The sequence below is a fragment of the Phytophthora ramorum genome, assembly GCF_020800215.1.
Source record: "Phytophthora ramorum isolate Pr-102 chromosome Unknown Phyram_PR-102_s0018, whole genome shotgun sequence".
Taxonomy (NCBI): Eukaryota; Oomycota; class Peronosporomycetes; order Peronosporales; family Peronosporaceae; genus Phytophthora; species Phytophthora ramorum.
Genome location: NW_027150664.1, coordinates 178,638 through 193,736, shown reverse-complemented (window position 1 = coordinate 193,736; position 15,099 = coordinate 178,638). Strand labels below are relative to the sequence as shown.

Below are 15,099 nucleotides of genomic sequence, written 5' to 3'. Positions count from 1 at the left end.
TGGGGGCGATGATTCTGGTTCATCTGGATGCGTTTGTGCCACGGTGGGTGTGCTTGTCCACGCGGTGCAGGGCAAGGAGTGAGCGGTCTGACTGGGGCGTGTATCCAGGTGGCAAGTCTCTGTTGTTAATATCGTTATTCTATAGTTTGTGGACCCTTACCAATCACTTCGGCTAATCTGTTTGCCGTGAAGCGCGTTAGGGATGCCAGGAGAGAGCGGAGAGCAGATCAGCGGACACAGGTAGACCTTCGTTCGTCTGCGTGTAGCTCACTGATGCTTCTCCTCTCTCTGTTCTATTGTGTCATTTTGATGCCTGTCTGTTCATGCAGATTCTCCTTCCTGGCCCCCAGCTTGTGCATTTCCTGCTTCTTCGCAGTATGCGGAGGCTGCACATACACCATTTATAAAAATTCTAAGTCACGGGCGCTCGTGTGGGCTTCGCTTCTCGACTTGCGTTCATCGAGAGGCCTCCACGATCCGTTTGCCGCTGAGCGCGAGTTCCAAATGTTCCAGGCGCTCACGCTGCGCCTGCATAGACGCTAAGAGTTCCTGCTTCTCGGCCTCCAGCTTCTCCACTTGTGCTCCACTGTTTATAGCCTGCCGTGCGAGCCGAGTCGTGGCCACCGCGTGCTTCTGCTCAAGTGCTGCGACTTTGATTGTGGTCTCGAGCGTGAGCTGCTTCTCCCGCTTGTTGTGGATTCGCTTCGCACCTTCCAGTTGGGCTCGAAGTGTTCTACAGGCAAAGGTACAATCAACGGTAAGTGCACTGCGTGACACCTGCAACTAGCTGCGTTGTTGACGTACTGAGTCTCGCGTTGGGTGTCGATGACAATAGCGTGCATCCGTGCGCGAAGTCGAGTGAGCTGCAGCTTAGCAGCTGCTTCAACACTCGTATCCGCCTGCTGCCGCGAGCAACCACAGGGCGACGACTCGTCCCCATCTCCTAGTACCGACCAACGCCGGACTTTGCTGTGCTCCAACCGCTCGCTCTCCCGCGCCGAGTCAATTGACGGCGAAGCTGCACCAACGGCGCTCGAATGCATCTCGTCATCCTCGCGCTCATTGCCACGGATCAGCCCCTGAAGCTCGATAATTTTCTGCAAGGAGCACACGGATGTCAGTCTCTACGTCCCTCGCGGTGGACAATCACAGAGAGTGGTGGCTTACCGTCTGCATGAGATGCTGCTCGGACGCGCGCCGCTTCTTCTCGTCCTCGAGGCACCTGATAAGCAGCGCTACCTGTTGACGCAGCATGGCGACCTCATCCTCCCTCTCGTCTTCTTCTTCATCTGATGGAATCGGGTGGTCGGGGAAGTGGCTGATGGGGATCGGACTGCTGCATTGGCTGCTGCAGTTGCTACTACTCTCGTAACTTCCGAACTCCGGGGTCGGGGACATGGGAGAGCAACAGTGATAAGGCACTGTTTGGGCGATGGGGTCCCGCTTTTCGACTGGGCTTCGGTCGCTGTTGGCGAAGGCTCTCGGACTGTGCACCATGGCAACCACAGCAGCCGATGCGGCGGAGCAACGGCGACGAGGGCTGTGGATTGGTGTGCCCGGTGCAGTTTCAGAGGGCGTGGCTAAAAGCCGCGAGAGCACGGAGCGTGGCACGCCGCCGACGTGCGGCTCGTGCATCTGCCGGATCCTGGCGAGATCACCATCGCCCTGCCATGCCGCCACCATCTGCGCTCGTTGGTGACTAGCCTTCTCCGGCGGCCACGTGCAGCCTGGGTGCTTGCCTGTTGTGGCCTGCGGGACCGAGCTGTCGAGAAACGGTTTGACCGGCTCAAGATTGGTTGTGGGCGCCACAAGGGGTGAAGGCCACTCTGCCGTTGCGCCTGGTGAGTCCATGCTCGTCTCCCTTCTGCGATCGAAGGGTGGAGTGCGTCCGAGGGTGGCTGTGAGTGTTGGAATGCTGGGAAAGCCTACGCGGGTCTTGCCGGGTGTGAACCTAAGCAACGGCAGGAGTAACTCCCCTAACGCGTTTGGATCGAGGCCACTGAAAATAAGAGCATTACCAGAGGCCGCCCCGAAAAAGCACCGAGAACCGGCGGCGGTGAGCTTCTCTGCTGCTGCGTGCTAATTGTCTCAAGCCCAAGACAAAGGCCGGCAAGTGTGGTCAGAGCTGCAGCGGCGAGCGTTTGACTTGTGCATTTTTTCACGAAACCTTTCGACTCGAGAAATTGCAGCTCCAGAAGCAGACATTGGCCTGGCCATCGGAGGTCGCTGAGGATGCCATTAGGCAGGAGAGGGCTGCACACATGAGACGCTGTAACGCTTTGCATATGCGTGCCCCGAATAATCTGTTTTCGCTCGACAAGCAAGCACGCACCACCTTCAGCCCCGCCTCTTCTTCATGGCGGCGCCATCATGCTGCGTTTAGAGCCAAATCGCACGCATCGATCCCAGGGAGAAAGAAGGCCGAGCACCTTTTGGGCGGTTGATCATGCCGAGCTCATGTTGAAGTTGGTTGTAGAGCCGGTACAGGTATCCTGTCCGTTTCAAGTTTCAAGTTTCACCAAAATGCAATGCCACCAGAACAAAATGCACAAGCGGCAAAGGCCCAGTACGCTGCATTGTCCTGGCAAAAGGACCCACAGCATTTCTTGTAAGATGCTGGCGGTGACTCGGGCAAGGACATCTATTGGCTTCACCCACCAAGCAGCAGTGCTTTGTGATCATTGGCCCACTGCAATGCCCCCCACCGAGTCATTTTGAGGCATTTTTGGCAGTCTGTTTTCAGACAACTGATGAAGGACGCTCTCCAACGGCTCTGCCAGCAGGCTAAATCTGGCTGGGAGGCCGTGTTCTGGGCAAAAATTCACGTGTGCTTAGCTTGAGCATCAAGAACTGAAGTTGACGACCTGATGACTAACGTGGTACTCGTCGCGGCGTATCCTGAAGAGCTCGATTTGCGCACCAGAACGTTCCCAAGAGGCACTACAGACTTGTTCGCGTTACCCTAGTGGCACTGTGCTATCGCGATGGGAATGTTTCTATCCGCTAACAGAGACACGGTGTGCAAACGGGAACTACGTTCTAGATGGTGAAGATGTTGCTCGCCTGGAGCTCGTCCACCAGCGGCGAGATAATGGTGATCGTGAGCAGGTAGACGGTGATCCCCAGGAACAGCGAGATCGGCAGCGCCGGCAACGCGTCGAAGCGTGCAAGCAGGTAGAGCGTCACGCCCAGGCCCTAGCACAAAACCGTTAGGTATGGATCCATCGCAAAGTCAACGCAGTGGATACTTACGACGAGGATACTGAGGAAGCAGGCTGCGAACACTGCGAAACCGTGCAGCGACGCGCGGGCAACCAACACACTGTAGAAAATGAAGTCGCCTAGCCCGAGCTTGATAGATTTGTCCTCGCGGTCGTCGTCACCGCTGTGCTGTTGGGTTTGATCTTGGTTCTTGTCGGGAGAAGCAGCGAACACGGCCTGCACACCCGGATATGGCTGCTGCTTTGACACGTAGTCGATGCCGTAGTACGAGTAGAGATTTCGCCATAGGCGGAGCTGGTTGTACTCGAAGCTGTGAGCGAGTTCATCGCTGCGGTCCTGGCACTTGGAGTTCTGGTCGTAGAGAAAAGCTTGAACTTGGTGCTGGAACTGCGAAGAGTCGACTGCAGCGCGATCGTGCACTGCATTTTCAGTTTGCGCTGCTCGTAGCAGGCGGTACATGAAAGCTTCCTCTGGTATGGTTTCGCGAGTCGCAAATCTTCTCCGTTTGACGTTAGAAATTTGCTGGACGTCGGCATTCTTGCTGACGTGAGCGTCTACCACGTCTGCTTCGAAGAGGAGACCTTGGATGGGCGTGCCTTTCTCCTGCACCAAGTCAACCAGGCAGCGCAGGGGGCCTACGGGTGACAATACAGCGAACAGGTCCCAGAAGCCTAGAAGTAGCAAAAGCATCCATACGCTCCACTACAACGCAGTGTCAACAAAAATTAACAGTAGGAAGTTTGCCTACCACCCGCCCAGCCTTACCTCTGGCAGTTGCGCGAGCTGCCAAGCCACAATTACACTCGAAACAATGAGGTAGCCGCGTTCAACGATGCCCGGAATCCCCTTTTGGTAGAAAATGCTGAGCACGCCGACCATGGCGAAGTTGTACATGACGACCGTGAGCGAAACTCCGTCCACGACCCAGTGCAGATTGTGACACAGCACGATCACGACGAGCTTGGAGCCCATGAGTCCAAGCAGCGCGGCTGAGTACAACATGCAATAGCCGGCGAAGAGATGCATGCCGTTGCATTTGTAGAGCAGCACGATGCCGAAAGTGAGGAACGCGATGAAGACGATCACCAACAGCGCGTTGAAAAGTGCCTCCTCCGTCTTCTCAGCCGTCGACATGGCCGACGAGTCGATGTCTTGGTAGTACATGTACGTCCTACACGACGAACGGGTTAGTAAATGCCAAAATGAACAATCTGAGCGAGACCCGCGTACGTCATGGCTTGCTTCATGGCTGGGTCCGAGATATACGTAGCAGCAAGACTGCAGGAGTAAGTGCACCAACAGATGAGAAACCGTGTTGCAAGTGTCAATACAATGCAGGAACGAATACCTCGAGCTGATGATCGCAATGGAGACTGGCCACAGCACTGCGAAGAAGCTGTTGAGTTGGTGAATCACCACTCCAAGGTCGATCTCCTCTTCTTGTGCTTCTTGCTGCAATTGCCGCTCCTTGCCTCGTGTAGCATCTCTGCTCTTGCCCAGCAGCGGCTCCTCGTACATCGTCGAGCTGCCAAAGCACATCAAATAGCCACCAGTGTCAAATAGTTGACTAGGATCCACACGCTAATGAGTGGATACGCACTTGCTCTCGTCGCCCGAGACGCTCAAGTAGTGCACGCTCGCCAAGCTCCTCGTGTCCGATCTTGCATTCCCCATCAGTAGGCGACGTGAAGACCGAATGATGCACGAGATGAAGGGACGTACGGGATCTTGCCAATCGGAGACCGGACCAAAGGTCACGTAACTTCCTGCAGTTGGCTGCGTTAAAGCTACGGGAACCATGGGGCCCAAGAAGAAAGGGAAGAAGGGCAAGAAGGGCAAGAAAGATGAGGAACCTCCGCCGGAGGAGCCCTCGGGTAGGTGCCAAAGACCAAAAAGGACGATATCTCGGCCCTGAATTGTGGTGCTTTGTGCTGTTGCAGAGTACGACACGATGGACGTGCCGATGCTCAAGGAGGTGATGCAGATGCTGAGGCAGCAGTTGGAGAAGGCCCAAGTGGATCGCAACTACGTGCAGCACGAACGGGTAACATGCATCAACAGCTTTAACTTGGAGGTCTCAACTGACAGTTCGCCGTCTCTAGGACATGATCGAGTCGTTCTACGAGATCACCAAGCAGGAAATCCAGGACCACGAGAACCAGATCATGTCCAAGGACCGCGAGATGGAGATCATGGAGGACAACCACCGCGTCGAAGTGCGCGTGTACGTGCAGAAGGTCAAGCACTTGGACTACGAGCACAAGAACAACGTCAAGCGCGTACAGGCGGACGGCACGGGGCATCTGGACGAGGAGCAAGATCTACACGAGCACAGGGAGACGGTGCTACGCAGCACCAAGCAGTCGCTCAAGCTCGAGCTCAAGGAGCGCGACTTGTCCAACGAAGACGAGATCGAGCAGATGAAGCAGGCGCACGAGAAGAACCTGACGAAGCTGCGCGAGCAGTTCGAGAAAAACAACGCGGCACTGGAAGGTCGCTGCCAGCAGCGTCTGCGAGACCTGCAAGAGTCGCTGGAGCTTCGACGCAAAGTCGACATCCACGAGATCGAGGAGCGCAAAAACTTGCACATCAACGACCTGATGAAGAACCACGAGAAGGCCTTCACGCAGATCAAGAACTACTACAACGATATCACCAAAGACAACCTCCGGCTCATCGACTCGCTCAAGAACGAGATCGCTGCCATGAAGAAGAAGGCTGCAGCCAACACAAAGCTCATGCACGACGTCTCACAGGAGAACAAGCGGCTGTCAGAGCCACTGGCGGCTGCTATTCAGGAGGTGGAGCACCTACGACACGAACTCAAGGACGAGCAGAAGGACAAACTTTCTCTAAGAAACGCCAAGGCTCGCCTGCTTTACCTCGCACAGCAGGTCCATGAGCTCAAGCAGCATCAAGCCGAGCTCACGATGAAGTACCGCACGATGGAATCGGATCGTAACGCGCTCTACGACACCTTCGAGCACACGGTCCAGACCATCCACAAGAAGGGCGAGTGCAAGAACCTGATCCTGGAGCAGCGTCTCTCCACAATGGACGACCAACACGCGCGCAAAGGCGCACAGCTGCAGGAAATCCTGCTGGCTGCGAACTTGGACCCTGTGCAGGCGCGCCGTGTGACGGAGACGCTCGGCACCCTCTTGGACTCCAAGAACACCAAGATCCGCAAGCTGCAGTACGGCGTGGCCAAGGAGAGCAAGGCCTACAACGACACCTTGCGCACCTTCACCGAGAAGCTGGCGCAGTATGGCATCCCAGAGGAGGAGATCCGCGTGCTCGGCTTCAAACCGCTGACCTCCAACACGAACGTAAACCCAGCAGGTCTTGTAGCAGTGGAGTAAAGCAGCATCCCTTTAGGAAAATACACGCAGAACGAGCGATTGGGCTACTGGTACACGTCGTTCCTCGAGCTCTCAAGGCATTTCTCCTAATACTTGTTCATCTTCGTGACGATGTAGACGCGAACAGTCTGGTCCAAGCACGCCAGCGCGCAAAGGCCCTCGCGATCCGTGCTGTTTCGAGCAGAATCACACAACAGCATTGTCAGTGCCAGCTTGTCCATATCGTTTGTGCAAATGTTACGTACCTCCAGTCCATGCTGACAATGGGCTGCGTAGAAAGCACTCGCGAGTTAAGCAGCTCCACCGTGCCACAAACGCCGTAGAGACGTCCGTCAGCGTCCTTGGCCGTCCTTGAGAGCGGGTAATGGCTGGAGATGCAAAGAAAAACAAGCGTTAGATCTATCAAACCCGACCGCCGCAGCATATCACCACGTACTATTTGTACAGGTTGAAGCCGCCATTGCCTCCGCCAGTCATGAACAAGTCGCGGTTCTGCGGTAGGAAGCGACCTTGCCAAATGGTGGACTTGTGCGCCTTCTCCGTCATGCAGGCGAAGCCTTGCTCCGGGTGGAACGTGCGCAGGTCGTAGACGCGGAACTTGGACTCGAGCGTAGTCACCAGCAGCTTGTTCATCTCAATGTCCTTGCGGTCGAACTGCACGTTGACGACGCCGTTCTGGCAGTTGGTCTCCCACCTCAGCGAGTTCGTGCGCAGATCAAACATCTTGATGTCGCCGTTGTCGTAGCCCCCGACGACGCAGCGCTCGACGTCGTTGTACGAGTTGCCAAAGGACACTGTCCAGCAATCTCGAGCCGTGTCCTGCTCCTTAGGGGCCAAGGTGACCACAGGCTCGGGCACTCGCACATCCCACACTCGGATGCAACCATCGCGTCCGCCTGTGACGATCTCCGGTGCTCCGCTGCCAATGTTCTGCCCCCCACAGCCGTCGATAGCGTTCACAATGGACTTGTGCGCTTGAGCCGAGTACACCGGCACGTCTGCTCTCTCCAGATCCCTGTCAAACACACCAGCAGCACATTTTCAGCCATTGTGAGCGCAATCCCAGAGCTTTTTCGCTCCTTCTGTCAAGCTCGGACGTCTGCCTACCAGACGCTCATGACGCCTCCATAGTCGCCCGTGGCCAGGTGTCGGTCCTCCAGTGCCGAGGCTCCAAACGTGCCGCACTTGATACCGTGCGGTTTCTCGTGCACCGCGAGCGTCTTGAGTTGTCCCTGGTTGAGGCCGTAAACGGTGAGAGCGCCCGTGGCCTTCGGGTGGATGCCCATGGCCACGAAGCGCGCAGAGCCGGGGATCCACTTGGTGTCGTTGGGCGTGAAGATCACGCTTTGGTTCACGTGCTCGATGAGCTGCGGGGCGTCCGTCGTGTCCATGGCTGAGAGGAGGCAAAGAGAAGAGCGGAGCTGCTGCCGATTGATACGCCGATGATGGAATGGTATCCATTTCGCGTCTTCTCGTCGCGTGTACCATTACATCGGTACATGGCTTCACTGCTTCGCTGAGATGGGGAATCGAGAGACGGACCGGCAGTGCCTTGCAACAACACTTGGAGCATCCGCTGCAAAAGTGCGCGTGGTAATGCGGGACCGTTGGATCCAACTGTCCTCGAGCTCTCTTGCATCGAGCAGCACTCTTCGACGTACTCGACGCCAAGCCGAAAAGCCGATCGATCGACTGCACCACCGGCTTGAGGCTGCTTTGATTTGGTGCAAAGCGCTGCACGAAGACGGGTCTGCAACCCCCAGCTTCAAGCTCCAGCGCGCACATGGTCAGCTCCGACGCGTGTTAAGCCGCGAAATTTCGCCACCAGCAAACCGCGATCGCGAGCAACAGCTCTTGGTATCACAGCAGCTCTCAGCAGGCCCCAAGGCACTCTGGTGCAGTAGCGGAGACCATGTGAAGGTCTCGAAACAGCAGATTGCATTAGGGACAGACAGAGCCGAGACAGTGCTTGTCACGCCCTTTTAACCCAATCGCAACGCAGTAATTTCGTACCTAGTAGACTATCCACAGTGCCCTCGATGAAAAGGAACCGGCTGAAGTCGATTCACTTCGCCAATTCGACTCTATTGGGCCCACCATGGGCACGCCGTCCTCGGAGGTGCAGGCGCGCCACCAGCACTACCAGACGGTGGCGTCGGCCACGTCCTCCGTGCTCTCCATTATCGGCGCCTTCTACATCATCGGCCGCTACTGGTACGCGCGCCGCCTCAAGGCCAAGTCGCTCTCGGTCTACGCGGCGTCTGCCCATCACTTGGACGTCACTAAGGAGCTCATCCACATTATCGCGTACCTGGTAAATGAATATTCTAGCACTTCCGCATTATCGACAGCTGTTTCTGACACGTGTATACGGCAGGACCTGTTCGGCGCCACTGGACGTGCGTTCGGAGTGCTCCCCACCGAGACGTTTGACCAGGACGCAGGAGAACCCGTGACGGCCATATGCAAGCTTCAAGCGTTCAGTACGGCACACTTTATATTATTTTTATGGGTTTTCTTATTGACATTTTGTCTTATTGTGATTTTTGCAGTTATCACGTTCGGAGACGGCGCGCCGATCGCGTGGAACTTCATCATGGCGCTGAATTTGTACCGCTGGGTGTGCATGGGTGAGGACCAGCAGATGCTCATGAAGAAGATCAAGTGGTACATCGTCAGCACCATGCTCTTCACGCTAGGCATCCCGTCCATCTGCCTCATTTTCAACAAGTTCGGGGACGCAGGGCTCTGGTGCTGGGTCGTGGTCGAGGACGACTCCACCGAGGAGCTCTGGTGGATGTTCGGCGTGCTGTACTTCTGGGTCATCGCCGGCGGCACCGCCATGGCCGTTTTCCTCGTGCTGGTCAAGATCAACATGAAGAAGCGTCTCAAGACGTACGAGAACGAAGACGCCAACGACGCCTACTACGCCGTGGTGCACAACCTCACGGTCTACATTTCAGGCTTCATCTTGTGCTGGCTGCCGGCGGTGGTAGACCGTGGGTACGCGACTTTCTCAGGTAACACGTCGTTCACGCTGGACTTGCTGCACGCAACCATTGTGCCGCTACAGGGATTCATCAACGCCGTCATCTACGGCAAGTTCCACATCTGGGTGGTGCGCCACGTCCGCGAGCCGTGGGTCAGCAATGGCGGGTCGTCCACCAAGAACAGTAAGCTATCGGAGGACTTGCTGCAGCAATCAGTGCGATTGCGGGAACAGGAGCGGCATCACATGGGCACGGCGACCATCTTCGTTACCACGTTTGATATGAACTGGACTCCGTGTCCGACCAACCTGGAAGATTGGATCCCGGCTGGAAAGGACTTGTATGTCTTTTCACTCCAGCACTGTGTCGAGGTGCAGACAATCGAGCAGGTGATCCGAGGATACCTTCTACAGGTGAATTACCCCACCGCCTACCGATCCATCACATCGATCGCTGGAACGGCTGTGCGGGGCCACGTCCAAGATGTAAGTTGCTTGGGAAAATTTGAGATGGAACCTTTTGTTGATCGCTGATGGGAGTGCTTTGTGTTGTATTTTTCGACAGGCGTCGGTATGTCAGATCGTCTTTGTAAATAACGCCGACGACGCCAGTGGCAATGTGAAGTTCCATGCAGCCGATGGCCGAATCTGGGCGCAGCGAAAAACGTTTAATGAGGTCGTGGGCATCCCTATCCGCTACTTTGATGCGTCCATCGCTTTTGTCTCGTGCAACCTCAGCACTTCACTTAGCAACAGCTCGCAGCGACTCTATCGACCAGTGGAAAACAACATGGTTGCGAAGCACGCGGTTGCTTCCAGCCTCATTCACTCGTTCGGCATGGATGCGGATCGCGCAGCTGTCGACTTCCCAAATCTATATCATCACACGATTATCTCTGGAAATTTGAATTATGATGTCGACATGTCGACGTCTACGCTGGCTGCATCGATCGACCAGGCCTATAAAGCTGAGTCCCTCAAGAGAGCAACAGATACCGCGATCGAGGCACAGATCAAGGCAATACGCAGAAGAGGCACCGCAGCCAACAGGAAGCACTCCGATTCCCCGCACGAAGACCTTATTTTAGAGGAAGGTCAAGACTGGGATATCCAGCGAAGCAGTGCTGAAGCCTCGTCAGCAGCAAGTGGTGACAGTATTTATGAAGAGGTATATACTTCCTGCGATGACGACTTACCTTTCACGGTGTTGAAGTCGCCTTCTCCCTCACTGCGACGACCAAGTCTTCCGACACCGTTCTTGGATGAACGGGATCCTGACAGTTTTGCGATTATTATCCATGAGGGTGTTGAAGAAGCACAAGAGCCTGCAAAATTGAGCAAACCCAACAACTGGGTGTCTTTCTTGGATGACCAACTCCCGATACACGCCCCAGATGGTCGTCAGGGGCTATCTTCTTCGGCTAGCAAGCACCGTGCACTGGATCGAATGACATCCAGTGGCCATTTCGTACCGATTGCTCGTGGAAACCACAAGAAAATCCGGGATCTCTTGGCAAAGTCCGACCTGGTCACAGGAAACTCGGCTCGCAAATGGCAGGAAGTTCTTCGCTATGATGAACTGCGCGCCTCGATCGAAGCCAAGGAAATTTTCACTGGGTTTGAAGAGCCTCCCATCCGGTTCCTGCCATCCTTCCCGCGCAAAATTGGCGTTGCTGCGCCGTTCTCTGTGGTTGGTGAGCGCTCCTGCCGAGAGCTCTTCTGTGAGGCGGATGAGGAGATGCTTGTTGGTGACTCACCGCCGGCCTATAAGGACCGAATTTTGTCGCACTCCCTTAGTGACACTAAGCAGCGTATCAGGAATGTGGACTATTGGTCGTGCGAGAGTATCGTGACGTCCACTCACAAGCCGGTCTGCAGTATCTATGAGCTGGAGATTGATCGATTCTTTTCTTACAACATGGATGAAGCTGCAGTCGCGGACTTACGACAGGGCAATCATGCCCTCCGCGACAAAAGGGACGTGCATGAGTTCAAGATCAAATTGGTGAAGCTTGACGCGAATATTTGGACCTACGAAGAGCGTGAGGGTGGCTCTACATTGCAGACAAATGGATATCGTTGGCGGGGTCATGGATCGAATCACTCTAGCAGTCAAGCAACTGGTAGGCAAAGCAGCCGCGGTGCTATCAACTCTAACAGCACTACCAGCAGCGGTGAATCGTCTCGACACAGTGTTCGGATATCCATGAGTCGCAGAAAGTCTTCGATAGCCCAGGTGGTTGGACGAGTGCTGCGAAAGAGCCGACTACGCTCCGGCAGCAATACGAGCTCGAGAACAACGACGCCCAATCAGTATTCGGATTTCACGGTTGGACCAGGGGGAACGCAACCTCTGACCATGACCAGCGACCGTCTCTCCGCTCTTGCAGCGTCTCGGCTTGAGTTGATACCGGTGGAGCCTGTGAGCATCTCGACCATCTTCCCTCTACCGTCAGAGGACGTTTACGCTCTTCAACGCAAGGTGTACGAGGTCGCGCACTTGGTGCAGAACGGTTTCCAGTCTAGCGCTCGCGTGGATGACGATGAAGAATCGCAGTTGGCGTACACAAACTTCCGCACGGCAGCATGGAGGGAGGCGATGGCAAACGGCGTGACGCACACAGCCATCACCAAGGCGGTAAACGGCGGTGTACACATTGCAATCAGCATCGAAGCCGAGAAGGGCCACGGTGGCCAAGGCGTGCTGTGCCTCAAGGAATCGGACTTGATGATGCACGCAGCGCCCGTGCTCAGTGAGGCTGAGCCGATCCCATTCGATGTAACCCTCACGTGGGGAGGCAAGCACGTCGGCTATCTCCACGGCGATGTTTTGTGCTCTATGTAGGAAGGACTGGCGGCACTCCACGCTCCCTCCGTGATCAAAAGCTATTTATTTTCACTGCTGATGCTGTTGTTACACCAGTCTTGCTGTCTGCTACTCTTCGATATCTCCAGCTAGCTCCAGTAAGGATATTTCAGCCTCGTGGTCGTCCATTAGCACTGCGTTGATCGGAACTTGCGTCCTCCGGGACGTTGGCACGGGTTTGACAGGGCTGAATTCATCCAAAGCTTCGCAAGTGAATTCTTCGTCAGACGATGACGAAGTCGAAGATGAAGTTGGGGAAGGCAACGCTGACGGCAAGTCCGATTCAGACTGGTGGCTCATCGGTCCTGTCGACAGGTATGGAGGAAGAGGAGCAGGCGAAGGAGCCGATGGAGGGGGCAATGGCTGAGGAGCCTCCCAGTCCGCTGCCTCTGGAGGTCTTCGTGCATCAACGCTTTCACGCCGCTCTCCAACTGCTGGATGTACGGATGGAACGCAGCGTGTATTTCCTGCTGCCACGGGCTTCAAGTGCTTGAGCCGAGCCTCAGCTTCGATCCGCAGTCGACGTTCCACGTGGAGCTGTTTGCGTAGCGCGGCTAGCTGCTCCAGCATGGCGTTTTGCAGCAGGTTCTTAGCGTTCTTCAGCTTCTCGATCTGTGTGCGCTGCACTTCGACCTGCTGCTCAAGAGCCTGCTGCTCTTCCAGCGAGGAAGCGCTAATGGTCACGGCCTCACTCATCGCCTTCGCCGCGTCGTTGCGTTGCTTTGACAAAGCAGCCAAATCCTGCAGGGCACCCTCCATAGCCTCACGAAGTGCTCGCTCGTCAGACTGCTTTGTCTCAAGTTGTCCAAGCAGCTCACGTCGAGTTGTTTCCAGCGCGTCGATCTCCGAGCGCAGAAGACGTCCTCCTTCCTCGTGCTGCTCAACCGTGGTTTGAAGCTCACGACATACGTCCTTAGCTGCCAAGAACTCCTCTTCACTCTTCTTGCGAGCTCGCTCGAGTCGCTCCAGCTCCAGCTTCATTTCCGCCTCCCGTGCTCGCTGCGCTGAATTGACCTCCTGCTGCTCGCGTACTGTCCCCAGTGCTCGCTCGCTCTCGTCTCGCTGTCGCTCAATCTCCTGCCGCGCAGTCTGCAGACTAGTCTTGAGCTGTTGCCTCTCCTCCTCCCATAGTTGCAATGCATGCTGCGCTCTCTCGAATTCCTGCCGCCGCTGTGCTTGTTCGTCCTTCAATCTCGCCTCAAGCTGAAACTTGGCTTCGGCTTGCTCATGAATAAAACGAAGAAGCGCGGCTTTCTCGCACGCTGCGGTCTGCACCTCACCCGAAAGCTGCGCCAACTGCTCGTCAAGTGCAGCACGCTCCTTCTCTAGTGTCGCCACCCACGTTTCACGCTCCGTTCGCGCGTCCTCCAGTGCTTCCTCTCGCTTTTGAGCACCCTTGAGCTGAGTCGCCAGCGCTGAAAACTGCTTTCGCTCTTGTGCGAGCTGCAACGCTAACGCCTCGCTGTGGTCCTGCAGCTTTGAAATTTCGAACAGAAGACCAGTATGCAGACTTCCATTCAGCGCGTACGACTCGAGCCTCGTTTCAAGGGCACGTTGCACGATGGCAAGCTTATCACGAGCTTCGTCGCGATCTCGCTGGCTTTGATCCAGAGCTTTATCTTTTTTCTTCAAAGTCTCCTCCAGCAGACGCACTCGAGAACCAAGCTCTAGGTTACACTGAGCCAGCGACTGGCCCTTGGTGCCCATAAAGAAGCGATGCTCGATTTTCTTGGCGTAGTCGCGGTTGCTGATGGCTTGCTGCTCGAGCTGTTTACGCTCGGACTGGATACGGTCGATCTATAGTTCGTAAAAGCACGGTAAGGTGTCAGCACGATGGAAAGCAAGCGCAACCAAGAATGGTAAAACGTACTAGGTGTCGGAGCTTGGAAATCTCACGCTCCTGCTTCGTGCTGTGTCCTGCCACCTTCTTCATATCTCGGCGGAGTTGGCCATTCTGCACAACATTTAAGTTCCTTAGAACAAACTGCTTGCTAAAAGCAAACAGGAGCCTTGCTCACCTTCTCCGTTGCTTTCTCCAGACTCAGCCGTGTCCGGAAGTAACGAGTCTCCAGGGCCTTTAACTCGCGGTTAAGCGAAGCGACTTGACTTGACGGCGCAGGAAAAACTCGCTCAGAATCTGCAAGTTCTCCTAGTTGATTGCCAAATCGATTGGAAACCTGTGGCGAGCTTTCGTTTTCTCCGTCCTCTTGCTCTTCCCCAGAGCTCTCGCTGAGAACGACTGCGTTCGGTGTTCTTGCACGCCTTCTTGTACGGTCCTTCCTGGTCTTCTGTACTGAAAAGTCTTCGTCTCGTACTGCTCCGTGACCACCATTGGCATTGCTCTCTGTTCCAGTAGATTGGCCACCCGCAGACTGGTGGCAGCGCGTCTGCTTGCTCACCATGTCGGCTCGCCGACTCTGTGAGTTCCACGCAACTATTTTCAACGACGTTGCTCGCGTACGTCGTTTCAAGCATCTCTGCAGTCCAGCTCGAAGCTCCCCGGGTGTTTCGCTTGCAGCAGCATCGCAAAGCGCACTGGTGGCAATAACACGTTAGTACTTGAAGAAGTCGCGATGAAATGACGGAGACAGCAAGAAACGGGAGCGTGTATGCAAAATGCAAAAGGAATTGATGGCTACCAGGAGGCACACACGTTACAG

At 55.5% G+C, this 15,099-nt stretch overlaps 6 protein-coding genes across 6 annotated transcripts; 2 read left to right on the top strand and 4 right to left on the bottom strand.

Moving 5' to 3' along the window:
- Positions 1 to 456: 456 nt before the first annotated feature.
- KRP23_13498 (uncharacterized protein) lies at positions 457 to 1,851 on the bottom strand (the record flags this gene model as incomplete). The annotated part of the gene is made up of 3 exons (XM_067884217.1): positions 457 to 733; positions 805 to 1,097; positions 1,168 to 1,851. 3 exons carry the CDS (start codon positions 1,849 to 1,851, stop codon positions 457 to 459), a joined length of 1,254 nt encoding a protein of 417 aa, XP_067738256.1.
- Positions 1,852 to 3,039: 1,188 nt separating this feature from the next.
- Positions 3,040 to 4,896, bottom strand: KRP23_13497 (Presenilin-like protein; the record flags this gene model as incomplete). The annotated part of the gene is made up of 6 exons (XM_067884216.1): positions 3,040 to 3,195; positions 3,253 to 3,924; positions 3,988 to 4,393; positions 4,453 to 4,500; positions 4,571 to 4,747; positions 4,823 to 4,896. 6 exons carry the CDS (start codon positions 4,894 to 4,896, stop codon positions 3,040 to 3,042), a joined length of 1,533 nt encoding a protein of 510 aa, XP_067738255.1.
- Positions 4,897 to 5,020: 124 nt separating this feature from the next.
- Positions 5,021 to 6,584, top strand: KRP23_13496 (Dynein regulatory complex subunit 4; the record flags this gene model as incomplete). The annotated part of the gene is made up of 3 exons (XM_067884214.1): positions 5,021 to 5,096; positions 5,163 to 5,266; positions 5,325 to 6,584. 3 exons carry the CDS (start codon positions 5,021 to 5,023, stop codon positions 6,582 to 6,584), a joined length of 1,440 nt encoding a protein of 479 aa, XP_067738254.1.
- An 86-nt stretch (positions 6,585 to 6,670) lies between these two features.
- KRP23_13495 (Dynein axonemal assembly factor 10) lies at positions 6,671 to 7,975 on the bottom strand (the record flags this gene model as incomplete). The annotated part of the gene is made up of 4 exons (XM_067884213.1): positions 6,671 to 6,755; positions 6,830 to 6,952; positions 7,021 to 7,599; positions 7,692 to 7,975. The coding sequence occupies 4 exons, from the start codon at positions 7,973 to 7,975 to the stop codon at positions 6,671 to 6,673; spliced, it is 1,071 nt and encodes a 356-aa protein (XP_067738253.1).
- A 707-nt stretch (positions 7,976 to 8,682) lies between these two features.
- On the top strand, positions 8,683 to 12,418 carry KRP23_13494 (uncharacterized protein; the record flags this gene model as incomplete). The annotated part of the gene is made up of 4 exons (XM_067884212.1): positions 8,683 to 8,898; positions 8,962 to 9,067; positions 9,137 to 10,059; positions 10,139 to 12,418. 4 exons carry the CDS (start codon positions 8,683 to 8,685, stop codon positions 12,416 to 12,418), a joined length of 3,525 nt encoding a protein of 1,174 aa, XP_067738252.1.
- Positions 12,419 to 12,508: 90 nt separating this feature from the next.
- KRP23_13493 (uncharacterized protein) lies at positions 12,509 to 14,841 on the bottom strand (the record flags this gene model as incomplete). Its single annotated transcript, XM_067884211.1, has 3 exons — positions 12,509 to 14,236; positions 14,310 to 14,393; positions 14,458 to 14,841. The coding sequence occupies 3 exons, from the start codon at positions 14,839 to 14,841 to the stop codon at positions 12,509 to 12,511; spliced, it is 2,196 nt and encodes a 731-aa protein (XP_067738251.1).
- Positions 14,842 to 15,099: the final 258 nt, after the last annotated feature.